This window comes from Doryrhamphus excisus, linkage group LG5 (genome assembly GCF_037039965.1).
Source record: "Doryrhamphus excisus strain RoL-2023G ecotype Guam linkage group LG5, RoL_Dexc_Guam_v1.1, whole genome shotgun sequence".
Classification (NCBI taxonomy): domain Eukaryota; kingdom Metazoa; phylum Chordata; class Actinopteri; order Syngnathiformes; family Syngnathidae; genus Doryrhamphus; species Doryrhamphus excisus.
The window spans coordinates 14,640,088-14,666,406 of NC_136361.1; the positions used below are offsets into that span (position 1 = coordinate 14,640,088).

The following is a 26,319-nucleotide window of genomic DNA, read 5'->3' on the forward strand; positions in this document are numbered from 1 at the left end:
AACTTCATTGTGTTTTGTTTGTTTCTCATAATATTACAAATTTAAAAAAACGTTCTTTAATATTTTAACGATTAATATTTAAATTTCATGCTACTAAAATTAAAAATTTCCCCTCAAAATTACAATATAATTCTTGTAAAATATTTTTTCCCCATGCAAAAGTTGAATTTATTCTCATTAAATTACAGCATTTTTTTCATTGCTGCAGGTATTTTTTTCTTTTAATTTAACTGTCACTATATTGACAGTTACTATGGTACCCATTATGTCACTGTATGGTCATATCACCTCGTACTTCGGTACGTGACAAAAATAAAATTATAAAAAAAACTTAAACTATATTCAGAAAGCAGGAAGTGAACAAATGTAACAGTTACTGATTGTAAAAGTACCACATGGAGGGGTAGGATTTAATAAGATTTTTCTTATTCGATTGCAACCTTTTTCTCTTAATATTTTGATTTTATTCTTGTCAAATGACTGCTGATGTTGCCATTTTTGCTGCTCTTTTTAAACTTTTAAAAACTTTTTTTGGTAAAATTATATTTTTACCTCATTTAACAGCCACAGGCCGCAAATGGCCCACATTTCACACTCTGGACACCCCTCTGAAATGTGCTGCATCATAGTGAATAATTCACATTTTCTGGTCTTTATCTACATGAGAAGGTCAAAATATTACAACTCGCGCCACTACAATAAATAATAACATGCAATAATAATACATTTATTTAAATGCATACAATTGACAGACATTTGTAAAGCTTTTTTGTTTGTTATAGTTATTTTGAGATGTAAACCAAGATGGAAAATGAAAATAAATTATTTGACGTATTAATGTCAAGTCTATCGCGTCAAAATAATCCCTCACTGTTTCTGTTCTGGTCCTTCAGGAGCAGTGTGGAAGTTATACATTCCTCCCTTACGTGGTGACGCCTCGGAGCAAGGCGTTTGCCTGTGATGGCGGCGTGATGACCGGCATCAAAGAGCTGATGCAGCCTAGCTTCCAACTGGACTCTCTGCTCACACCTCTGGTGGACAGACTGGTTTACATGCTCAACAACGTACACGTGCAGTCCAGGTCAGGCCTCTCCCAAAATACCATCATCTCACATTACGCCTGCCTAAGCGTGTCGATGTCACCTTTTGTTCTCTCTGGAGAACAAACAGTGGAGTAACATTGTGTCTTTATCCCAACAGCGAGTACTTCCGTGAGTCCATTAGGCACGACATCCGCATGGCCAGGGAGCGGTATAGTGGTCAAGCCTTGAGCGAGGAGCTGAGCCGCATCCAGAAGCGTCTGGACAGCGTGGAGCTGCTCACGCCTGACATTGTCGTCAATTTGCTGCTGTCCTACAGGGACATCCAGGTGAGGACTTCAGACAACACTATGGATTTATTTGCAAGGTTCACACAAACGTTCCAAGGTAAGATTCAGACACTTTGCATCAAAGATTTAGACATTTGGAACAACTAGTTCCTTGAGAGTGCATTTTCATCTTCATTGAGACACAATGGAGCGCACTATTTGCTCCACCAGTAGAGGAGATGTTTATTCAGTTTGGAGGTTTGTCTGATGTTCCCTCACTCTTGGGAAAAACTCATCATTCTGCTAAATAAGTCATGGGAACAGGAGTTAAAAACGTTCAAAAAGACATTCTCTAATACCATTGAAAATAATACAGTAATCCCTTGTGTATTGCAGTTAATTAATAGCAGACCCGACAGTGATAACTGAAGTGGGATTTCTTATTACATTTGGGGGGGTTGATCTGGATGACCATTGGATCCAGGAATTTTTTAAGTGTTAGAGTGCAGCAGTGAAATACAGTCAAATGCCTTTCCCTGATTTGTAGCGTGCACTGTAAATTTAACAGTAGTAACAGTTTTTACAGTATATCAGCATGGTGGAAATGGGGATTCAGTGCCTTGCTCAAGTAAACACAGTAGTGCTAAAGTAAGCTATAGCATCATCTTCTGTGTTGTTGTTAAGTTCTAAAAAAGTTCTAGAACTATAAATATTTCAAAGATAAATCTTAGCCATAGCTATTGAGCTACAGACTGTGACTATCTCTGACTTTAGGTCTTGTTTGATACAAGTTGATGCGTCTGTAAAGTAGACTATGTCCTTAGCAACATTGGGCTTGACTTAACTATCTACAATGCTTCACACTGCAGAGGCCAGATAGACCGGATTGTCATTGCGTCTGTACTGTGTGCTCACTGTCATTGTGATGTGCCACTTCCTAGAACTACGATGCTATGATCAAACTGGTGGAGATGCTGAACAACTTACCTATGTGTCTCGTGGCGAGACATCACAATATCAAGTTTCACTACATATTTGCTCTAAACAGGTACGCATACTATTCCTGTTGCTGTGTGGTGTACAACTGAACTGAAATTGTGAAATTTTTCACATAAAAAAATAATTATTTCTCGTCCAACCAGGAGGAATCAGCCAGGAGATCGTGTCAAAGCTTTGGAGGAAATCCTTCCCATCGTGGAATCTGGAGGCAGAGTGGTGTCGGATGTCTACTGCCTGTGCGGTCGCATCTACAAAGACATGTTCATCACCTCAGGCTTCACTGACCAGCACTGCAGAGATCAGGCCTGCTACTGGTACTATTAGTACTACTTACTAATTTAGCGGTATGATTATTCACCTTACCTGCATCTGGGTGTGTTTGTAGGTATGGAAAAGCCTTTGAGACGGAGCACACGCTTCACTCAGGCATCAACAATGTGGTCCTTCTCATGGCGGCCGGACACGAGTTTGACACCTCCATTGAGCTGCGCAAAATAGGTGCTCAAATGACTACTTTGTCAAACATAAAGTTGCTTCTAACATTCATATAATTTGACATAAATTAGATAATTAATTGAATGTTCATATTCTGTTATGCTTCTCGTAACTGAACTCATACATATGTGGATAAACGTACTGTCCATTCCACACACGACAGGAAGATTCATGAGGTCTAATACAGCTCCAATACTTTTAGCTGTATAATGTACATGAATTACCTCCACTAGCTATTAATGTTAAATGACTGGTTTCCAGGTGTGGCCATAAGCACTCTGCTGGGCCGTAAGGGCAGCTTAGAGAAAATGAAGGACTACTGGGATGTGGGCTTCTACCTCGGCGCCAACATCCTGGCTAATGCACACAGGAAAGTCATCGAGGCTTCAGAGAAACTCTACAAGCTAAAAGCTCCGATATGGTGAGATCATTCTCCATTAGAGCTCCATGAAACATCAGATCTGATTAATTTTCTTCACTGTCAGGTACGTGGCGTCCGTGATGGAGACCTACATTCTGTACCGACAGTTTGCCAAGCCTCCTGAGGTGAGGCCTCCCAAGCAGGACACATTGGACTTCTGGATGGAGCTTCTGTTGCAGTACTGCAAACCCAAAGTCTGCACTGACCAATGCCCGGTGAGACAACTTGTCCTACACAGGGGCTGTTGACCCTTTTTCAGTGTGGTGCTAATAAAGCTAAAGTTTGTGGGTTTGATTCCCGTATGGGCCATCATTGATTTACTATATTGCAATAGTGAAAGCATAATAAAGATGGTAAATATATCTGATGTAAAAGCTAAGTATATTATGTGCTACCGTTTGGCGCTCATCTTGTTAAGCTTTTCTTGCTTTAAGTCAGATGATGAGCCAGAGCTGAAGTGTGAAGCCTTGTTTTTCCAGGTGCTCATTCTGGAGCCCAGTAAAGTCCTTCAGCCTGCTAGCGTGTCTGTGAGTGATGGGGATGAAAGCTGCACTGTCCAGTTGAAGCACGTCACCCCGTTTAAGGTATGCAAACCACGTGATACCCGCCCCTCCTGACAAACAGTCATCTTCTGTCGTTGTCTCGTCTCGGTTCTACCTTTAGGACTTCAAGTTTGCACAATCTAAAAAAGGCCCAACTTTGTTCACTGAGCACATCTTCCAGTACAGTTAACGTTTGGTGCCAAATGTGAGGGTGTGTTCTTTGAGCAAATGCGTTGCGCCTCAGGCTGTTTACTTTCTTTTTTTCATGTGTGTATGTGTGTATGTGTGTATGTGTGTGTGTGTGTGTAGGTGTACGAACTGTACACTACTAAACCTTATGAAGTTGCCCTGTCATGCAACATGGGTGTATTTTTTTCCAAGCCACTGAGATGAACCATGTCATGTTTGTTCCAGCAGAAAGGCTTACATCAGTGGACTTTCCCAGCTGCTGCAATCCGGGGAGTGAGGTATGCTCCAGTGCTGCTGCATGTGCTGACACCTTTCCAAATATGCTGGGGTGTGTTTGAGCCTGCAGCAAAAGCAAGTGGAACCCAAACACTTACATCTGGCTGCTGGTTTGAGGTTGGGTTTCACTTTCACCTATATTTTTAATCTGACTTTAGACATAAAAGCGCTGTCTGTTTTTATAATTGGTGAACACTATTGACAGAAAAATGCAGTTAAGCATCTTTCGGTGGCAATGGAAAACACACACAATGATATGCACTGCAAAAGAGTAAAAAGTAAATGAAGGAGAAGAGAATATAAAATATATTGTTAATGAACTAAAGCGTAGTAAAGCACTTTCTAAAAATAAACACAAGAGCGAAAAAATCTGTAGTAATTTTACAATAATAGAATCAAAATATTAAGAAAACAAAAGTTGTAATTTAGTGAGGGATAAAGGTTTTTTTTTAGAATAATGTAATATGAGGAAAATAAAAATATTTTAGTACACAAGTCGAAATATTAAAGAAACAGACATGTTTTATTAAAAACCTGTAATATGAGGAACAAACAACAAATAAAGTTATCATTTTGGAAAAATTGGGTTGTGAAAAATGAAGAATAAAGTCATAGAATTACATATAATAAAGCCCTATTATGAGTTGAAAATTTACCGAATGGAGCTGTAAATATATCTAAATATTAAGAGAATAAAGGCATATTGAAAAGTAGAAAAAAGTAGCAATTTTAACAGAATAAACTTGTACTTATTACTTACTTATGAGGAAAAATAATGTCATGGAATATTAGATTGTGTTTGGAAAATAAATGTACAAAATTTATTATTACGTACTAATAATTACCTACCTTTTCACATATCCCAAAGCTAATATGCAGTTTTTTCATGAAATATTTCTAACATCTTAGCATATCTGCATGGATAACAAAATATAAAAGTGGCCCTTGCATCCTTTTGTTATTGAGTATGTGGCCGTCAGTGGAAAAGGTGTGGGCACCCCTGCACTAAATGGTGCTTTTGGTACTGCAATGTGCAGTGGTTAAGCTTAAATGCTTTCCATACTGACCTGAATCATACCAGAGGCCACTGAGGGAGCCTGGCCTGGGCCGAATGCCTGTTGAGCAGGCTTTTCCCCCACAGGCCCGTGCCCTCTTTGACCCATCACCGTGGGATCCAGCACTGTGTGTGCAGTAAAATTTCTCTGGGAACACTTTTATAAGCCGCCTCGGTGGAATTAGAAGGGGAAAAAGGCAGATACAAATGGATATAATGATGTGCAACACATTAGTGCATTGTAAAAAAAAAAAAAAAAAACTCTTGTCTGTCCTCTCCAAGTGTGTCAAAGATCGATGAGCGGAGCTGCTTTCTGTATGTCCACTACAACTCTGATGACTTCCAGCTTTGCTTCCCCTCTGAGCTCCACTGCAAAGGGTGAGTGACCCACCAAGCAACTGCCAAAATAGACAGAAGTTAAAAATCCTAATACACACAACTGTTGTCAACGCATTGATTTATTAAGTGGGTCGGTTGAGGGGCTAACCTTGCAGTGGCATCAGCGTTTTTTGTTTGTTTTTGAGTCACACTTCCTTTATGTTTTATGCTGAACATGGATGGGGGGAATATGGTGTTAGTCAATTCTGTACATTTTGGGGCACAGGTTATGGATCATAGCAATAAAAATACTGTATATTCGGACTATTGATACACTTTCATATGCACTTTAAATCCAGTGTGTCATGAATGTTTTTTTCCCCGGTTGTGTCCTCAGTTTCTGTGACATGGTCAACTCTCTGCTCCATCAGGCTGAAGATGCCTCTCAGGACCTCAGCCATGTCACTGAAGGAATACTTGAGGTTGGTCACTTCATTTGATTACATTTTAATTGGTTGTGTTGAATGTGAGTGTGAATGGTTGTTTGTCTATATGTGCCCTGTGATTGGCTGGCGACCAGTCCAGGGTGTACCCTGCCTCTTGCCCGAAGACAGCTGGGATAGGCTCCAGCACCCCCGCGACCCTCTTGAGGATAAGCAGGAGTAAATTAATGAATGAATGAATATTGTAATGACCCTCAGGGATATTATGGGTTGTGCTTTTGCATGTGTTGTTGGGATTCAAAACGTGCAAGGCCCTACTGTTCTACTACAATACTTAAAGTTTGTGCCACCTGCTGGACTTTGTTAGTCACTCCACCTGTTGGCCATGATGTGGCTTGAAATGTGAAAGGAAATGATTGCATCGGTACAGCACAACTGTCACCTTTGCACTAATACATCTGTCTTTTTAAATATCAATTTTGTCATTAACGGAATCCTCTCCATCTTCCTCCTGTGTTGCAGTACGTCTACGAGACCAACGAGAATGGCGACAAAGTGGTTCTCGGCAAAGGGACGTACGGTGTAGTGTATGCTGGGAGAGACATGAGCAACCAAGTACGCATCGCCATCAAGGAGATCCCAGAGAAGGACAGCACGTGAGTGGAACACTCTTCATGGGCCTAGCGCCACTTAAAAACAAACACAACCCAACAATTTATGTCCTGACAGTTATTCCCAGCCTCTCCACGAGGAGATCCGGCTTCACAAGAGGCTGAAGCACAGGAATATTGTCCAGTACCTGGGCTCCGTCAGTCAGGACGGTTTCATCAAGATCTTCATGGAAGAAGTACCAGGAGGTCTGTATCTAAACATGACTTTGAATAAGAAGGACGTTAACTTGAGAGTGAGAGGGATTCATTCAGAACGCCTCACTTCCTTTAAACCAACTTACAGTCCAAATTGCACAACGTAGCGTCAAAAGCGGTGAACTGTTGAAATATTCTCGCCATGGCAGGAAGTTTGTCATCCCTGCTGCGCTCCAAGTGGGGCCCTCTGAAGGACAACGAGGCCACCATCATCTTCTACACCAAGCAGATCCTGGAGGGGCTCAGATATCTCCATGACAATCAGATAGTTCACAGAGACATCAAGGTAAGCACCTCTTTTTGGTGTTGTTTTTTTTTTTTTTTTTTTTACTAAAAGTGTGCTTATATGTATATTTTTGCTGCAGGGTGACAATGTGCTGATCAACACTTATAGTGGAGTTTTAAAGATCTCCGACTTTGGAACCTCCAAGAGGTTAGCTGGGATCAACCCCTGCACGGAGACGTTTGCTGGTAAGATTGTATGTGAGGTGCTAGCATTTGAGTTGACAAAGACAGGGCTGTTTAAAGAATATTTACCGATAGGAACTCTTCAGTATATGGCGCCAGAGATTATAGACCAAGGGCCTCGGGGGTACGGCAAGCCGGCTGACATATGGTCCCTGGGGTGTACCATCATCGAAATGGCAACAGGCAAAACCCCCTTTCATGAGCTGGGAAGTCCACAGGCAGCCATGTTCAAGGTAACAATGGAACAGGCTTAGTGTTCTAAAAAGCCTGGTGGTACTAATCCCAATGCTCCTACCCGAGGTCGGGATGTTTAAGATCCACCCCAAGGTTCCAGAGAGTATGTCAGACAAGGCCAAGAGCTTCATCATGAACTGTTTCGTGCCCGATCCGGACGACAGGGCCACATCCACCGATCTGCTCATGGACACCTTCCTCAGTTCGGCTCCCAGGAAGAAGAACAGGCCGATGCAGGATTCTGACCCTGAAGACGTTTCTGCTGGTGGGAATTTTTGTTTACACTACGATGCATGCACAGTGTGACATCATAACAGGATCTAACGGCATCATAGCAGCAGCTAATTAATAGTTTTGATTTGTAGGCGACTACCAGCGCAGCCTATCAGTGCCAGTCTCCATCCTGGTGGAGGACACAGACTCATACTCGGATTCGATAGACTTGTCCTGCTCCCTGGACTTCAGGAGTACACAGTCTGCTTTCAGAGCACACATCTCCGAGAGCCCACCCATCAACGGACAATTCCTGCCGTGAGTAAACCATGGCGATTTTCAATTTTCCTTCAATATTTTTTATATCTTGTATATAATCAATATACTCCTCGAACATCTACGATATGACAGGAATGCTCTGCTATTTTTAAGTATGATTGTTGCAGTTCTACATAAGAGGGGTACTTTGCTGCTTTTAGGAATCTACTGACGGGAATGCTGCTGTTTGCAAGTAGAATGTATTGCAATAACACAGGTCAATGGTCAAAAACACAGGTTCTTATCCTAGGTTGCCAAAGTGGGGTACACCAATTGTAATATGGGATGCACGAATAAAAATAAAAAACAATTAGCGCCAAATACCCACAATTCCGAGTGCACCTAAACATCTCACGGCGCAGAGAATGTAACAGAAAGTAGACATGGCAGAGCAGTGAAAATTAGGCTTTATAGTTGGTCTATGGGGCTGCACGGCGGTCGAGTGGTTAGCACGCAGACCTCACAGCTAGGAGACCTGAGTTCAATCCCACCCTCGGCCATCTCTGTGTGGAGTTTGCATGTTCTCCTTGTGCATGCGTGGGTTTTCTCCTGGTACTCCGTTTTCCTCCCACATTCCAAAAACATGCTAGGTTAATTGGTGACTCCAAAATGAATTAGTTGGTTTATGTATTATTCTACTTTCTACTGCTCTATTGTGATTAAATTTTCCCCTTCAATTTGTTATGAAATGAATATACAGATTTAAATCATAGCCAACAAAAAAAGTGATGCTCAAATTCCCTTGCTGTCCAGCGTCCCGGAAGAGTCCCCTCTGGACATGAGCAGCCCCGCGTCCACAGACGAAAACATCGGTCTGTTCATGCTGAGGAAGGACAGTGAGAGGAGAGCCACGCTGCACCGAGTGCTCACTGACTACATCTCCAACGTTGTGGCCAACATACAGGAAGCCGTGCCTCAGGTAAGAACGAAGCAGTTGTACTGTCCTTGCAACACAGTAGCTCATCTCGTCAGACTGGTACACCTTCCTCTCGTTTGGATTCAAACACCCAAACAGCGTATCATGAGTGCAAATCACCCTTGTTTTTAACAGTACGGTGAGGGCTCTTCGCTGACGGAGGAACACATCACTAAGCTCATCTGCTGTTTGCGAGACAACATCTGCTCCCCAGACAGGAAGCAGCTGACCAGCAATCTGCTGGACCTCAGAGCAACACTACTTTCCACCGCAGTGCCCCCAAACGGCCTGCAGGCGGTGCTGTTCAGCTTCCAGGACGCAGTATGTGGACTCAAATGCATAACTGAGACACATGGAATCTTTTGCAGATTAGATGTTCTTCCTTTGGTTGCAGGTGAAGAAAGTGTTGAGGCAACAGCAAGTGAAACCTCACTGGATGTTCGCGCTGGACAATCTGCTGAGACAGGCTGTGCAGGATGCCATCACTGTGCTTCTTCCAGGTTATAGCACTTCATCTTCATCAAGTGCTACGCACATGAGGCTGAACACTGTCAACTAACTGATTCCACAGAACTGAAGCTCCAGTTGCAGTCATCATTCGAGACAGAGGACAGCACTCCAGAAGAGCAGCCCCCCGTCCCAAATGGCAACCTGCTCAACGAAACGCCACAATCTGACCAGTCAGAATCTGTGGACGAGGCAGTCTTGGCGACGTCAGATTCACTCCTAGACAGCAACTGTCCCCTCAGCGACGAACTGAGAGACCTCCGAATAGAGACCAGAAGGTGCACACAAAGTGTTTTTTTTTAATGTCCATGCCTTGTTGAGTAACAAAAATATTCTTTATACTTTCAGACTGCTAAGGCTGTTGAGTGACAAGGAGAGAGAATACCAGGACCTCCTGCGGACCTCAGTCCAGCAGAAACAACACCACATTGATGCTCTGAGGAGAGACTCTTCAGGTACGAGATATTTTTTTTAATCATTTTAATGAAGCCCACAAAGGAGTTTGTTGACGCAAAATAACTGATAATCCTGAATAAATAATAAGAATCCTTAATGTAACAATATTCTAGCAGGGTGGGGCCTAGGCCAAGGAGGAACTTTTTATTTATCATTGTGAAGACTAAACAGTGTACATGCTTTCTTCTCTAATGGTTGGTTTGCAGGCGGTGACCACTATAATTATAGTTAAAAATATATAATTTGTATTTAATATGTATTTTGTAGTTTGTTTTTATTTATTTTCCTTATGACATGTATTTTTTATATACAATGTAAAAGGATATAAATACACATTTATTACACTAAATATTTTGGTAAATTGGGTGTTGTTATCACCTTGATTGAAATTAATTGGAAGAAAACAGCACAAAAGGAAAATAATACAATAGTAGCATCTATTGCTAATACGCAGCATTGGAGGGAAACAAACAATAATATAGTGTGCTAGTATGTCATCATTAGTATGTACCGCACACACACTCAAAAGGGGCTCCAGAAGCACCCAAAAATTGCATTAAATGCCACTGTTTGAGGGCGCTGATTTTTGACAAAAAACGTAAGGGGTTAGTATGTCCATTTTTCCATTTTTTCAACTTGATGAAAATGCACTTTTCTGGTCAAAAAAACAGGGGAAACCTCACACACACTCAACAGGGGGCCCAGAAGAGCCCCAAAATGGCATTAAATGCCAAAGTTTGAGGGTGTTGATTTTTGAAAAAAACGTAAGGGGTTAGTATGTCGTTTTTTTTTATTTTTTCAACTTGCTTAAAATGCACTTTTCTGGTCAAAAAAGCAGCTGAAACCTCACACACACTCAACAGGGGGCCCAGAAGAGCCCCAAAATGGCATTAAATGCCAGTTTTAAATTTAGTGATTTTTGAAAAAAAACGTAAGGGGTTAGTATGTCGTTTTTTTTTATTTTTTCAACTTGCTGAAAATGCACTTTTCTGGTCAAAAAAGCAGCTGAAACCTCACACACACTCAACAGGGGGCCCAGAAGAGCCCTAAAATGGCATTAAATGCCAGTTTTAAATTTTGTGATTTTTGAAAAAAACGTAAGGGGTTAGTATGTCCTTTTTTTCCATTTTTTCAACTTGATGAAAATGCACTTTTCTGGTCAAAAAAACAGGGGAAACCTCACACACACTCAAAAGGGGGCCCAGAAGAGCCCCAAAATGGCATTAAATGCCAAAGTTTGAGGGTGTTGATTTTTGAAAAAAACGTAAGGGGTTAGTATGTCGTTTTTTTTTATTTTTTCAACTTGCTGAAAATGCACTTTTCTGGTCAAAAAAGCAGCTGAAACCTCACACACACTCAACAGGGGGCCCAGAAGAGCCCTAAAATGGCATTAAATGCCAGTTTTAAATTTTGTGATTTTTGAAAAAAACGTAAGGGGTTAGTATGTCCTTTTTTTCCATTTTTTCAACTTGATGAAAATGCACTTTTCTGGTCAAAAAAACAGGGGAAACCTCACACACACTCAACAGGGGCCCAGAAGAGCCCCAAAATGGCATTAAATGCCAAAGTTTGAGGGTGTTGATTTTTGAAAAAAACGTAAGGGGTTAGTATGTCGTTTTTTTTTTTTTTTTCAACTTGCTGAAAATGCACTTTTCTGGTCAAAAAAGCAGCTGAAACCTCACACACACTCAACAGGGGGCCCAGAAGAGCCCTAAAATGGCATAAAATGCCAAAGTTTGAGGGTGTTGATTTTTGAAAAAAAAACGTAAGGGGTTAGTATGTCGTTTTTTTTTCAATTTTTTCAACTTCCTGAAAATGCACTTTTCTGGTCAAAAAAACAGCGGAAACCTCACACACACTCAACAGGGGGCCCAGAAGAGCCCTAAAATGGCATAAAATGCCAAAGTTTGAGGGTGTTGATTTTTGAAAAAAACGTAAGGGGTTAGTATGTCGTTTTTTTTTATTTTTTCAACTTGCTGAAAATGCACTTTTCTGGTCAAAAAAGCAGCTGAAACCTCACACACACTCAACAGGGGGCCCAGAAGAGCCCTAAAATGGCATTAAATGCCAGTTTTAAATTTTGTGATTTTTGAAAAAAACGTAAGGGGTTAGTATGTCCTTTTTTTCCATTTTTTCAACTTGATGAAAATGCACTTTTCTGGTCAAAAAAGCAGCTGAAACCTCACACACACTCAACAGGGGGCCCAGAAGAGCCCTAAAATGGCATAAAATGCCAAAGTTTGAGGGTGTTGATTTTTGAAAAAAAAACGTAAGGGGTTAGTATGTCGTTTTTTTTTCAATTTTTTCAACTTCCTGAAAATGCACTTTTCTGGTCAAAAAAACAGCGGAAACCTCACACACACTCAACAGGGGGCCCAGAAGAGCCTCAAGTTGGCATAAAATGCCAACGTTTGAGGGTGTTGATTTTTGAAAAAAATGTAAGGTGTTAGTATGTCGTTTTTTTTAATTTTTTCAACTTGCTGAAAATGCACTTTTCTGGTCAAAAAAACAGGGGAAACCTCACACACACTCAACAGGGGGCCCAGAAGAGCCCCAAAATAGCATTAAATGCCAGTTTTAAATTTTGTGATTTTTGAAAAAAACGTATGTTTTTTTCCATTTTTTTAACTTGCTGAAAATGCACTTTTCTGGTCAAAAAAACAGCGGAAACCTCACACACACTCAACAGGGGGCCCAGAAGAGCCCTAAAATGGCATAAAATGCCAAAGTTTGAGGGTGTTGATTTTTGAAAAATACGTAAGGGGTTAGTATGTCGTTTTTTTTCCCATTTTTTCAACTTGCTGAAAACGCACTTTTCTGGTCAAAAAAACAGCGGAAACCTCACACACACTCAACAGGGGGCCCAGAAGAGCCCCAAAATGGCATTAAATGCCAGTTTTAAATTTTGTGATTTTTGAAAAAAACGTATGTTTTTTTCCATTTTTTTAACTTGCTGAAAATGCACTTTTCTGGTCAAAAAAACAGCGGAAACCTCACACACACTCAACAGGGGGCCCAGAAGAGCCCTAAAATGGCATAAAATGCCAAAGTTTGAGGGTGTTGATTTTTGAAAAAAACGTAAGGGGTTAGTAAGTCGTTTTTTTCCATTTTTTCAACTTGCTGAAAATGCACTTTTCTGGTCAAAAAAACAGGGGAAACCTTACACACACTCAACAGGGGGCCCAGAAGAGCCCCAAGTTGGCATAAAATGCCAACGTTTGAGGGTGTTGATTTTTGAAAAAAACGTAAGGGGTTAGTATGTCGTTTTTTTCCATTTTTTCAACTTGCTGAAAATGCAATTTTCTGGTCAAAAAAACAGCGGAAACCTCACACACACTCAACAGGGGGCCCAGAAGAGCCCCAAAATGGCATTAAATGCCAGTTTTAAATTTTGTGATTTTTGAAAAAAACTTATGTTTTTTTCCATTTTTTTAACTTGCTGAAAATGCACTTTTCTGGTCAAAAAAACAGCGGAAACCTCATACACACTCAACAGGGGGCCCAGAAGAGCCCTAAAATGGCATAAAATGCCAAAGTTTGAGGGTGTTGATTTTTGAAAAAAACGTAAGGGGTTAGTATGTCGTTCTTTTCCATTTTTTCAACTTGCTGAAAATGCACTTTTCTGGTCAAAAAAACAGCGGAAACCTCACACACACTCAACAGGGGGCCCAGAAGAGCCCCAAAATGGCATTAAATGCCAGTTTTAAATTTTGTGATTTTTGAAAAAAACGTATGTTTTTTTCAATTTTTTTAACACACTGAAAATGCACTTTTCTGGTCAAAAAAACAGCGGAAACCTCACACACACTCAACAGGGGGCCCAGAAGAGCCCCCAAATGGCATAAAATGCAAAGTTTGAGGGTGTTGATTTTTGAAAAAAACATGAGGGGTTAGTATGTCGTTTTTTTCCATTTTTTCAACTTGCTGAAAATGCATTTTTCTGGTAAAAAAAAACAGCGGAAACCTCACACACACTCAACAGGGGGCCCAGAAGAGCCCCAAAATGGCATTAAATGCCAGTTTTAAATTTAGTGATTTTTGAAAAAAAACGTAAGGGGTTAGTATGTCGTTTTTTTCCATTTTTTCAACTTGCTTAAAATGCAATTTTCTGGTCAAAAAAACAGCGGAAACCTCACACACACTCAACAGGGGGCCCAGAAGAGCCCTAAAATGGCATAAAATGCCAAAGTTTGAGGGTGTTGATTTTTGAAAAATACGTAAGGGGTTAGTATGTCGTTTTTTTTTCCATTTTTTCAACTTGCTGAAAATGCACTTTTCTGGTCAAAAAAACAGCGGAAACCTCACACACACTCAACAGGGGGCCCAGAAGAGCCCCAAAATGGCATTAAATGCCAGTTTTAAATTTTGTGATTTTTGAAAAAAACTTATGTTTTTTTCCATTTTTTTAACTTGCTGAAAATGCACTTTTCTGGTCAAAAAAACAGCGGAAACCTCACACACACTCAACAGGGGGCCCAGAAGAGCCCTAAAATGGCATAAAATGCCAAAGTTTGAGGGTGTTGATTTTTGAAAAAAATGTAAGGGGTTAGTAAGTCGTTTTTTTCCATTTTTTCAACTTGCTGAAAATGCACTTTTCTGGTCAAAAAAACAGGGGAAACCTCACACACACTCAACAGGGGGCCCAGAAGAGCCCCAAGTTGGCATAAAATGCCAACGTTTGAGAGTGTTGATTTTTGAAAAAAACGTAAGGGGTTAGTATGTCGTTTTTTTCCATTTTTTCAACTTGCTGAAAATGCAATTTTCTGGTCAAAAAAACAGCGGAAACCTCACACACACTCAACAGGGGGCCCAGAAGAGCCCCAAAATGGCATTAAATGCCAGTTTTAAATTTTGTGATTTTTGAAAAAAACGTATGTTTTTTTCCATTTTTTTAACTTGCTGAAAATGCACTTTTCTGGTCAAAAAAACAGCGGAAACCTCACACACACTCAACAGGGGGCCCAGAAGAGCCCCCAAATGGCATAAAATGCAAAGTTTGAGGGTGTTGATTTTTGAAAAAAACATAAGGGGTTAGTATGTCGTTTTTTTCCATTTTTTCAACTTGCTGAAAATGCATTTTTCTGGTAAAAAAAAACAGCGGAAACCTCACACACACTCAACAGGGGGCCCAGAAGAGCCCCAAAATGGCATTGAATGCCAGTTTTAAATTTAGTGATTTTTGAAAAAAAACGTAAGGGGTTAGTATGTCGTTTTTTTCCATTTTTTCAACTTGCTTAAAATGCAATTTTCTGGTCAAAAAAACAGCGGAAACCTCACACACACTCAACAGGGGGCCCAGAAGAGCCCTAAAATGGCATAAAATGCCAAAGTTTGAGGGTGTTGATTTTTGAAAAAAACGTAAGGGGTTAGTAAGTCGTTTTTTTCCATTTTTTCAACTTGCTGAAAATGCACTTTTCTGGTCAAAAAAACAGGGGAAACCTCACACACACTCAACAGGGGGCCCAGAAGAGCCCCAAGTTGGCATAAAATGCCAACGTTTGAGAGTGTTGATTTTTGAAAAAAACGTAAGGGGTTAGTATGTCGTTTTTTTCCATTTTTTCAACTTGCTGAAAATGCAATTTTCTGGTCAAAAAAACAGCGGAAACCTCACACACACTCAACAGGGGGCCCAGAAGAGCCCCAAAATGGCATTAAATGCCAGTTTTAAATTTTGTGATTTTTGAAAAAAACGTATGTTTTTTTCCATTTTTTTAACTTGCTGAAAATGCACTTTTCTGGTCAAAAAAACAGCGGAAACCTCACACACACTCAACAGGGGGCCCAGAAGAGCCCTAAAATGGCATAAAATGCCAAAGTTTGAGGGTGTTGATTTTTGAAAAATACGTAAGGGGTTAGTATGTCGTTTTTTTTTCCATTTTTTCAACTTGCTGAAAACGCACTTTTCTGGTCAAAAAAACAGCGGAAACCTCACACACACTCAACAGGGGGCCCAGAAGAGCCCCAAAATGGCATTAAATGCCAGTTTTAAATTTTGTGATTTTTGAAAAAAACGTATGTTTTTTTTCCATTTTTTTAACTTGCTGAAAATGCACTTTTCTGGTCAAAAAAACAGCGGAAACCTCACACACACTCAACAGGGGGCCCAGAAGAGCCCTAAAATGGCATAAAATGCCAAAGTTTGAGGGTGTTGATTTTTGAAAAAAACGTAAGGGGTTAGTATGTCGTTTTTTTCTATTTTTTCAACTTGCTGAAAATGCACTTTTCTGGTAAAAAAAAAACAGCGGAAACCTCACACACACTCAACAGGGGGCCCAGAAGAGCCCCCAAATGGCATAAAATGCAAAGTTTGAGGGTGTTGATTTTTGAAAAAAACATAAGGGGTTAGTATGTGGTTTTTTTTCCATTTTTTCAACTTGCTGAAAATGCATTTTTCTGGTAAAAAAAACAGCGGAAACCTCACACACACTCAACAGGGGGCCCAGAAGAGCCCCAAAATGGCATTAAATGCCAGTTTTAAATTTTGTGATTTTTGAAAAAAAACGTAAGGGGTTATATGTCGTTTTTTTCCATTTTTTCAACTTGCTGAAAATGCATTTTTCTGGTCAAAAAAACATCGGAAAACTCACACACACTCAACAGGGGGCCCAGAAGAGCCCTAAAATGGCATAAAATGCCAAAGTTTGAGGGTGTTGATTTTTGAAAAAAACGTAAGGGGTTAGTAAGTCGTTTTTTTTCCATTTTTTCAACTTGCTGAAAATGCACTTTTCTGGTCAAAAAAACAGGGGAAACCTCACACACACTCAACAGGGGGCCCAGAAGAGCCCCAAGTTGGCATAAAATGCCGAAGTTTGAGGGTGTTGATTTTTGGAAAAAAACGTAAGGGGTTAGTATGTCGTTTTTTTCCATTTTTTCAACTTGCTGAAAATGCACTTTTCTGGTAAAAAAAAACAGCGGAAACCTCACACACACTCAAAAGGGGGCCCAGAAAGCCCCAAAATGGCATTAAATGCCAGTTTTAAATTTTGTGATTTTTGAAAAAAAACGTAAGGGGTTAGGATGTCGTTTTTTTCCATTTTTTCAACTTGCTGAAAATGCATTTTTCTGGTCAAAAAACAGGGGAAGCCTCACACACACTCAACAGGGGGCCCAGAAGAGCCCCAAAATGGCATTAAATGCCAGTTTTAAATTTTGTGATTTTTGAAAAAAAACGTAAGGGGTTAGTATGTTGTTTTTTTTCAATTTTTTCAACTTGCTGAAAATGCACTTTTCTGGTCAAAAAAACAGCGGAAACCTCACACACACTCAACAGGGGACCCAGAAGAGCCCTAAAATGGCATAAAATGCCAAAGTTTGAGGGTGTTAATTTTTGAAAAAAACGTAAGGGGTTAGTAAGTCGTTTTTTTCCATTTTTTCAACTTGCTGAAAATGCACTTTTCTGGTCAAAAAAACAGGGGAAACCTTACACACACTCAACAGGGGGCCCAGAAGAGCCCCAAGTTGGCATAAAATGCCAACGTTTGAGGGTGTTGATTTTTGAAAAAAACGTAAGGGGTTAGTATGTCGTTTTTTTCCATTTTTTCAACTTGCTGAAAATGCAATTTTCTGGTCAAAAAAACGGCGGAAACCTCACACACACTCAACAGGGGGCCCAGAAGAGCCCTAAAATGGCATAAAATGCCAAAGTTTGAGGGTGTTGATTTTTGAAAAATACGTAAGGGGTTAGTATGTCGTTTTTTTTTCCATTTTTTCAACTTGCTGAAAACGCACTTTTCTGGTCAAAAAAACAGCGGAAACCTCACACACACTCAACAGGGGGCCCAGAAGAGCCCCAAAATGGCATTAAATGCCAGTTTTAAATTTTGTGATTTTTGAAAAAAACGTATGTTTTTTTTCCATTTTTTTAACTTGCTGAAAATGCACTTTTCTGGTCAAAAAAACAGCGGAAACCTCACACACACTCAACAGGGGGCCCAGAAGAGCCCTAAAATGGCATAAAATGCCAAAGTTTGAGGGTGTTGATTTTTGAAAAAAACGTAAGGGGTTAGTATGTCGTTTTTTTCTATTTTTTCAACTTGCTGAAAATGCACTTTTCTGGTAAAAAAAAAACAGCGGAAACCTCACACACACTCAACAGGGGGCCCAGAAGAGCCCCCAAATGGCATAAAATGCAAAGTTTGAGGGTGTTGATTTTTGAAAAAAACATAAGGGGTTAGTATGTGGTTTTTTTTCCATTTTTTCAACTTGCTGAAAATGCATTTTTCTGGTAAAAAAAACAGCGGAAACCTCACACACACTCAACAGGGGGCCCAGAAGAGCCCCAAAATGGCATTAAATGCCAGTTTTAAATTTTGTGATTTTTGAAAAAAAACGTAAGGGGTTATATGTCGTTTTTTTCCATTTTTTCAACTTGCTGAAAATGCATTTTTCTGGTCAAAAAAACATCGGAAAACTCACACACACTCAACAGGGGGCCCAGAAGAGCCCTAAAATGGCATAAAATGCCAAAGTTTGAGGGTGTTGATTTTTGAAAAAAACGTAAGGGGTTAGTAAGTCGTTTTTTTTCCATTTTTTCAACTTGCTGAAAATGCACTTTTCTGGTCAAAAAAACAGGGGAAACCTCACACACACTCAACAGGGGGCCCAGAAGAGCCCCAAGTTGGCATAAAATGCCGAAGTTTGAGGGTGTTGATTTTTGGAAAAAAACGTAAGGGGTTAGTATGTCGTTTTTTTCCATTTTTTCAACTTGCTGAAAATGCACTTTTCTGGTAAAAAAAAACAGCGGAAACCTCACACACACTCAAAAGGGGGCCCAGAAAGCCCCAAAATGGCATTAAATGCCAGTTTTAAATTTTGTGATTTTTGAAAAAAAACGTAAGGGGTTAGGATGTCGTTTTTTTCCATTTTTTCAACTTGCTGAAAATGCATTTTTCTGGTCAAAAAACAGGGGAAGCCTCACACACACTCAACAGGGGGCCCAGAAGAGCCCCAAAATGGCATTAAATGCCAGTTTTAAATTTTGTGATTTTTGAAAAAAAACGTAAGGGGTTAGTATGTTGTTTTTTTTCAATTTTTTCAACTTGCTGAAAATGCACTTTTCTGGTCAAAAAAACAGCGGAAACCTCACACACACTCAACAGGGGACCCAGAAGAGCCCTAAAATGGCATAAAATGCCAAAGTTTGAGGGTGTTAATTTTTGAAAAAAACGTAAGGGGTTAGTAAGTCGTTTTTTTCCATTTTTTCAACTTGCTGAAAATGCACTTTTCTGGTCAAAAAAACAGGGGAAACCTTACACACACTCAACAGGGGGCCCAGAAGAGCCCCAAGTTGGCATAAAATGCCAACGTTTGAGGGTGTTGATTTTTGAAAAAAACGTAAGGGGTTAGTATGTCGTTTTTTTCCATTTTTTCAACTTGCTGAAAATGCAATTTTCTGGTCAAAAAAACGGCGGAAACCTCACACACACTCAACAGGGGGCCCAGAAGAGCCCCAAAATGGCATTAAATGCCAGTTTTAAATTTTGTGATTTTTGAAAAAAACTTATGTTTTTTTCCATTTTTTTAACTTGCTGAAAATGCACTTTTCTGGTCAAAAAAACAGCGGAAACCTCACACACACTCAACAGGGGGCCCAGAAGAGCCCTAAAATGGCATAAAATGCCAAAGTTTGAGGGTGTTGATTTTTGAAAAAAACGTAAGGGGTTAGTATGTCGTTTTTTTCCATTTTTTCAACTTGCTGAAAATGCACTTTTCTGGTCAAAAAAACAGCGGAAACCTCACACACACTCAACAGGGGGCCCAGAAGAGCCCCAAAATGGCATTAAATGCCAGTTTTAAATTTTGTGATTTTTGAAAAAAACGTATGTTTTTTTCAATTTTTTTAACACACTGAAAATGCACTTTTCTGGTCAAAAAAACAGCGGAAACCTCACACACACTCAACAGGGGGCCCAGAAGAGCCCCCAAATGGCATAAAATGCAAAGTTTGAGGGTGTTGATTTTTGAAAAAAACATGAGGGGTTAGTATGTCGTTTTTTTCCATTTTTTCAACTTGCTGAAAATGCATTTTTCTGGTAAAAAAAAACAGCGGAAACCTCACACACACTCAACAGGGGGCCCAGAAGAGCCCCAAGTTGGCATAAAATGCCAACGTTTGAGAGTGTTGATTTTTGAAAAAAACGTAAGGGGTTAGTATGTCGTTTTTTTCCATTTTTTCAACTTGCTGAAAATGCACTTTTCTGGTCAAAAAAACAGCGGAAACCTCACACACACTCAACAGGGGGCCCAGAAGAGCCCCAAAATGGCATTAAATGCCAGTTTTAAATTTTGTGATTTTTGAAAAAAACGTATGTTTTTTTCCATTTTTTTAACTTGCTGAAAATGCACTTTTCTGGTCAAAAAAACAGCGGAAACCTCACACACACTCAACAGGGGGCCCAGAAGAGCCCTAAAATGGCATAAAATGCCAAAGTTTGAGGGTGTTGATTTTTGAAAAAAATGTAAGGGGTTAGTAAGTCGTTTTTTTCCATTTTTTCAACTTGCTGAAAATGCACTTTTCTGGTCAAAAAAACAGGGGAAACCTCACACACACTCAACAGGGGGCCCAGAAGAGCCCCAAGTTGGCATAAAATGCCAACGTTTGAGAGTGTTGATTTTTGAAAAAAACGTAAGGGGTTAGTATGTCGTTTTTTTCCATTTTTTCAACTTGCTGAAAATGCAATTTTCTGGTCAAAAAAACAGCGGAAACCTCACACACACTCAACAGGGGGCCCAGAAGAGCCCCAAAATGGCATTAAATGCCAGTTTTAAATTTTGTGATTTTTGAAAAAAACGTATGTTTTTTTCCATTTTTTTAACTTGCTGAAAATGCACTTTTCTGGTCAAAAAAACAGCGGAAACCTCACACACACTCAACAGGGGGCCCAGAAGAGCCCCCAAATGGCATAAAATGCAAAGTTTGAGGGTGTTGATTTTTGAAAAAAACATAAGGGGTTAGTATGTCGTTTTTTTCCATTTTTTCAACTTGCTGAAAATGCATTTTTCTGGTAAAAAAAAACAGCGGAAACCTCACACACACTCAACAGGGGGCCCAGAAGAGCCCCAAAATGGCATTAAATGCCAGTTTTAAATTTTGTGATTTTTGAAAAAAACGTATGTTTTTTTCCATTTTTTTAACTTGCTGAAAATGCACTTTTCTGGTCAAAAAAAACAGCGGAAACCTCACACACACTCAACAGGGGGCCCAGAAGAGCCCTAAAATGGCATAAAATGCCAAAGTTTGAGGGTGTTGATTTTTGAAAAAAACGTAAGGGGTTAGTATGTCGTTTTTTTCCATTTTTTCAACTTGCTGAAAATGCAATTTTCTGGTCAAAAAAACAGCGGAAACCTCACACACACTCAACAGGGGGCCCAGAAGAGCCCCAAAATGGCATTAAATGCCAGTTTTAAATTTTGGGATTTTTGAAAAAAACGTATGTTTTTTTCCATTTTTTTAACTTGCTGAAAATGCACTTTTCTGGTCAAAAAAACAGCGGAAACCTCACACACACTCAACAGGGGGCCCAGAAGAGCCCTAAAATGGCATAAAATGCCAAAGTTTGAGGGTGTTGATTTTTGAAAAAAACGTAAGGGGTTAGTAAGTCGTTTTTTTCCATTTTTTCAACTTGCTGAAAATGCACTTTTCTGGTCAAAAAAACAGGGGAAACCTCACACACACTCAACAGGGGGCCCAGAAGAGCCCCAAGTTGGCATAAAATGCCAACGTTTGAGAGTGTTGATTTTTGAAAAAAACGTAAGGGGTTAGTATGTCGTTTTTTTCCATTTTTTCCAACTTGCTGAAAATGCAATTTTCTGGTCAAAAAAACAGCGGAAACCTCACACACACTCAACAGGGGGCCCAGAAGAGCCCCAAAATGGCATTAAATGCCAGTTTTAAATTTTGTGATTTTTGAAAAAAACGTATGTTTTTTTCCATTTTTTTAACTTGCTGAAAATGCACTTTTCTGGTCAAAAAAACAGCGGAAACCTCACACACACTCAACAGGGGGCCCAGAAGAGCCCCAAAATGGCATTAAATGCCAGTTTTAAATTTAGTGATTTTTGAAAAAAAACGTAAGGGGTTAGTATGTCGTTTTTTTCCATTTTTTCAACTTGCTTAAAATGCAATTTTCTGGTCAAAAAAACAGCGGAAACCTCACACACACTCAACAGGGGGCCCAGAAGAGCCCTAAAATGGCATAAAATGCCAAAGTTTGAGGGTGTTGATTTTTGAAAAATACGTAAGGGGTTAGTATGTCGTTTTTTTTTCAATTTTTTCAACTTGCTGAAAACGCACTTTTCTGGTCAAAAAAACAGCGGAAACCTCACACACACTCAACAGGGGGCCCAGAAGAGCCCCAAAATGGCATTAAATGCCAGTTTTAAATTTTGTGATTTTTGAAAAAAACGTATGTTTTTTTTCCATTTTTTTAACTTGCTGAAAATGCACTTTTCTGGTCAAAAAAACAGCGGAAACCTCACACACACTCAACAGGGGGCCCAGAAGAGCCCTAAAATGGCATAAAATGCCAAAGTTTGAGGGTGTTGATTTTTGAAAAAAACGTAAGGGGTTAGTAAGTCGTTTTTTTCCATTTTTTCAACTTGCTGAAAATGCACTTTTCTGGTCAAAAAAACAGGGGAAACCTTACACACACTCAACAGGGGGCCCAGAAGAGCCCCAAGTTGGCATAAAATGCCAACGTTTGAGGGTGTTGATTTTTGAAAAAAACGTAAGGGGTTAGTATGTCGTTTTTTTCCATTTTTTCAACTTGCTGAAAATGCAATTTTCTGGTCAAAAAAACAGCGGAAACCTCACACACACTCAACAGGGGGCCCAGAAGAGCCCCAAAATGGCATTAAATGCCAGTTTTAAATTTTGTGATTTTTGAAAAAAACATATGTTTTTTTCCATTTTTTTAACTTGCTGAAAATGCACTTTTCTGGTCAAAAAAACAGCGGAAAACTCACACACACTCAACAGGGGGCCCAGAAGAGCCCCAAGTTGGCATAAAATGCCAACGTTTGAGGGTGTTGATTTTTGAAAAAAACATAAGGGGTTAGTATGTGTTTTTTTTCCATTTTTTCAACTTGCTGAAAATGCATTTTTCTGGTCAAAAAAACAGCGGAAACCTCACACACACTCAACAGGGGGCCCAGAAGAGCCCTAAAATGGCATAAAATGCCAAAGTTTGAGGGTGTTGATTTTTGAAAAAAACGTAAGGGGTTAGTAAGTCGTTTTTTTCCATTTTTTCAACTTGCTGAAAATGCACTTTTCTGGTCAAAAAAACAGGGGAAACCTTACACACACTCAACAGGGGGCCCAGAAGAGCCCCAAGTTGGCATAAAATGCCAACGTTTGAGGGTGTTGATTTTTGAAAAAAACGTAAGGGGTTAGTATGTCGTTTTTTTCAATTTTTTCAACTTGCTGAAAATGCAATTTTCTGGTCAAAAAAACAGCGGAAACCTCACACACACTCAACAGGGGGCCCAGAAGAGTCCCAAAATGGCATTAAATGCCAGTTTTAAATTTTGTGATTTTTGAAAAAAACATATGTTTTTTTCCATTTTTTTAACTTGCTGAAAATGCACTTTTCTGGTCAAAAAAACAGCGGAAAACTCACACACACTCAACAGGGGGCCCAGAAGAGCCCCAAGTTGGCATAAAATGCCAACGTTTGAGGGTGTTGATTTTTGAAAAAAACATAAGGGGTTAGTATGTGTTTTTTTTCCATTTTTTCAACTTGCTGAAAATGCATTTTTCTGGTAAAAAAAACAGCGGAAACCTCACACACACTCAACAGGGGGCCCAGAAGAGCCCCAAAATGGCATTAAATGCCAGTTTTAAATTTTGTGATTTTTGAAAAAAAACGTAAGGGGTTATATGTCGTTTTTTTCCATTTTTTCAACTTGCTGAAAATGCATTTTTCTGGTCAAAAAAACAGCGGAAAACTCACACACACTCAACAGGGGGCCCAGAAGAGCCCTAAAATGGCATAAAATGCCAAAGTTTGAGGGTGTTGATTTTTGAAAAAAACGTAAGGGGTTAGTAAGTCGTTTTTTTCCATTTTTTCAACTTGCTGAAAATGCAATTTTCTGGTCAAAAAAACAGCGGAAACCTCACACACACTCAACAGGGGGCCCAGAAGAGCCCCAAAATGGCATTAAATGCCAGTTTTAAATTTTGTGATTTTTGAAAAAAACGTATGTTTTTTTCCATTTTTTTAACTTGCTGAAAATGCACTTTTCTGGTCAAAAAAACAGCGGAAACCTCACACACACTCAACAGGGGGCCCAGAAGAGCCCCAAAATGGCATTAAATGCCAGTTTTAAATTTAGTGATTTTTTGAAAAAAAACGTAAGGGGTTAGTATGTCGTTTTTTTCCATTTTTTCAACTTGCTTAAAATGCAATTTTCTGGTCAAAAAAACAGCGGAAACCTCACACACACTCAACAGGGGGCCCAGAAGAGCCCTAAAATGGCATAAAATGCCAAAGTTTGAGGGTGTTGATTTTTGAAAAATACGTAAGGGGTTAGTATGTCGTTTTTTTTTCAATTTTTTCAACTTGCTGAAAACGCACTTTTCTGGTCAAAAAAACAGCGGAAACCTCACACACACTCAACAGGGGGCCCAGAAGAGCCCCAAAATGGCATTAAATGCCAGTTTTAAATTTTGTGATTTTTGAAAAAAACTTATGTTTTTTTTCCATTTTTTTAACTTGCTGAAAATGCACTTTTCTGGTCAAAAAAACAGCGGAAACCTCACACACACTCAACAGGGGGCCCAGAAGAGCCCTAAAATGGCATAAAATGCCAAAGTTTGAGGGTGTTGATTTTTGAAAAAAACGTAAGGGGTTAGTAAGTCGTTTTTTTCCATTTTTTCAACTTGCTGAAAATGCACTTTTCTGGTCAAAAAAACAGGGGAAACCTTACACACACTCAACAGGGGGCCCAGAAGAGCCCCAAGTTGGCATAAAATGCCAACGTTTGAGGGTGTTGATTTTTGAAAAAAACGTAAGGGGTTAGTATGTCGTTTTTTTCCATTTTTTCAACTTGCTGAAAATGCAATTTTCTGGTCAAAAAAACAGCGGAAACCTCACACACACTCAACAGGGGGCCCAGAAGAGCCCCAAAATGGCATTAAATGCCAGTTTTAAATTTTGTGATTTTTGAAAAAAACATATGTTTTTTTCCATTTTTTTAACTTGCTGAAAATGCACTTTTCTGGTCAAAAAAACAGCGGAAAACTCACACACACTCAACAGGGGGCCCAGAAGAGCCCCAAGTTGGCATAAAATGCCAACGTTTGAGGGTGTTGATTTTTGAAAAAAAACGTAAGGGGTTAGTTAGTATGTCGTTTTTTTTCAATTTTTTCAACTTGCTGAAAATGCACTTTTCTGGTCAAAAAAACAGCGGAAACCTCACACACACTCAACAGGGGGCCCAGAAGAGCCCCAAAATGGCATTAAATGCCAGTTTTAAATTTTGTGATTTTTGAAAAAAAACGTAAGGGGTTAGTATGTCGTTTTTTTCCATTTTTTCAACTTGCTGAAAATGCATTTTTCTGGTCAAAAAAACAGCGGAAACCTCACACACACTCAACAGGGGGCCCAGAAGAGCCCCAAAATGGCATTAAATGCCAGTTTTAAATTTTGTGATTTTTGAAAAAAAACGTAAGGGGTTAGTATGTCGTTTTTTTCCATTTTTTCAACTTGCTGAAAATGCATTTTTCTGGTCAAAAAAACAGCGGAAAACTCACACACACTCAACAGGGGGCCCAGAAGAGCCCTAAAATGGCATAAAATGCCAAAGTTTGAGGGTGTTGATTTTTGAAAAAAACGTAAGGGGTTAGTAAGTCGTTTTTTTCCATTTTTTCAACTTGCTGAAAATGCACTTTTCTGGTCAAAAAAACAGGGGAAACCTCACACACACTCAACAGGGGGCCCAGAAGAGCCCCAAAATGGCATTAAATGCCAAAGTTTGAGGGTGTTGATTTTTGAAAAAACGTAAGGGGTTAGTATGTAGTTTTTTAAAATTTTTTCAACTTGCTGAAAATGCACTTTTCTGGTCAAAAAAACAGCGGAAACCTCACACACACTCAACAGGGGGCCCAGAAGAGCCCCAAGTTGGCATAAAATGCCAACGTTTGAGGGTGTTGATTTTTGAAAAAAACGTAAGGGGTTAGTAAGTCGTTTTTTTTCCATTTTTTCAACTTGCTGAAAATGCACTTTTCTGGTCAAAAAAACAGGGGAAACCTCACACACACTCAACAGGGGGCCCAGAAGAGCCCCAAAATGGCATAA

The 26,319-nt window shown here is 39.6% G+C and overlaps 1 protein-coding gene across 2 annotated transcripts in view; it reads left to right on the plus strand.

The window, feature by feature from the left end:
* Positions 1-26,319, plus strand: part of LOC131105074 (mitogen-activated protein kinase kinase kinase 5) — a 29,164-nt gene that overhangs the window by 991 nt on the left and 1,854 nt on the right. Inside the window, exons 3-25 of one of the 2 annotated variants that reach the window (XM_058052813.2) lie at positions 894-1,081; positions 1,201-1,369; positions 2,251-2,357; positions 2,452-2,622; positions 2,694-2,806; positions 3,065-3,224; positions 3,289-3,439; positions 3,704-3,808; positions 4,181-4,233; positions 5,568-5,663; positions 6,001-6,085; positions 6,569-6,702; positions 6,776-6,903; positions 7,062-7,198; positions 7,278-7,383; positions 7,456-7,613; positions 7,681-7,879; positions 7,980-8,145; positions 8,899-9,064; positions 9,197-9,382; positions 9,456-9,561; positions 9,633-9,846; positions 9,917-10,023. In XM_058052813.2, coding sequence (XP_057908796.2) covers positions 894-1,081; positions 1,201-1,369; positions 2,251-2,357; positions 2,452-2,622; positions 2,694-2,806; positions 3,065-3,224; positions 3,289-3,439; positions 3,704-3,808; positions 4,181-4,233; positions 5,568-5,663; positions 6,001-6,085; positions 6,569-6,702; positions 6,776-6,903; positions 7,062-7,198; positions 7,278-7,383; positions 7,456-7,613; positions 7,681-7,879; positions 7,980-8,145; positions 8,899-9,064; positions 9,197-9,382; positions 9,456-9,561; positions 9,633-9,846; positions 9,917-10,023 — 3,205 coding nt within the window. The remainder of the gene's footprint in view (positions 1-893; positions 1,082-1,200; positions 1,370-2,250; positions 2,358-2,451; positions 2,623-2,693; positions 2,807-3,064; positions 3,225-3,288; positions 3,440-3,703; positions 3,809-4,180; positions 4,234-5,567; positions 5,664-6,000; positions 6,086-6,568; positions 6,703-6,775; positions 6,904-7,061; positions 7,199-7,277; positions 7,384-7,455; positions 7,614-7,680; positions 7,880-7,979; positions 8,146-8,898; positions 9,065-9,196; positions 9,383-9,455; positions 9,562-9,632; positions 9,847-9,916; positions 10,024-26,319) is intronic. The other variant, XM_058052814.2, reaches the window with a different exon arrangement.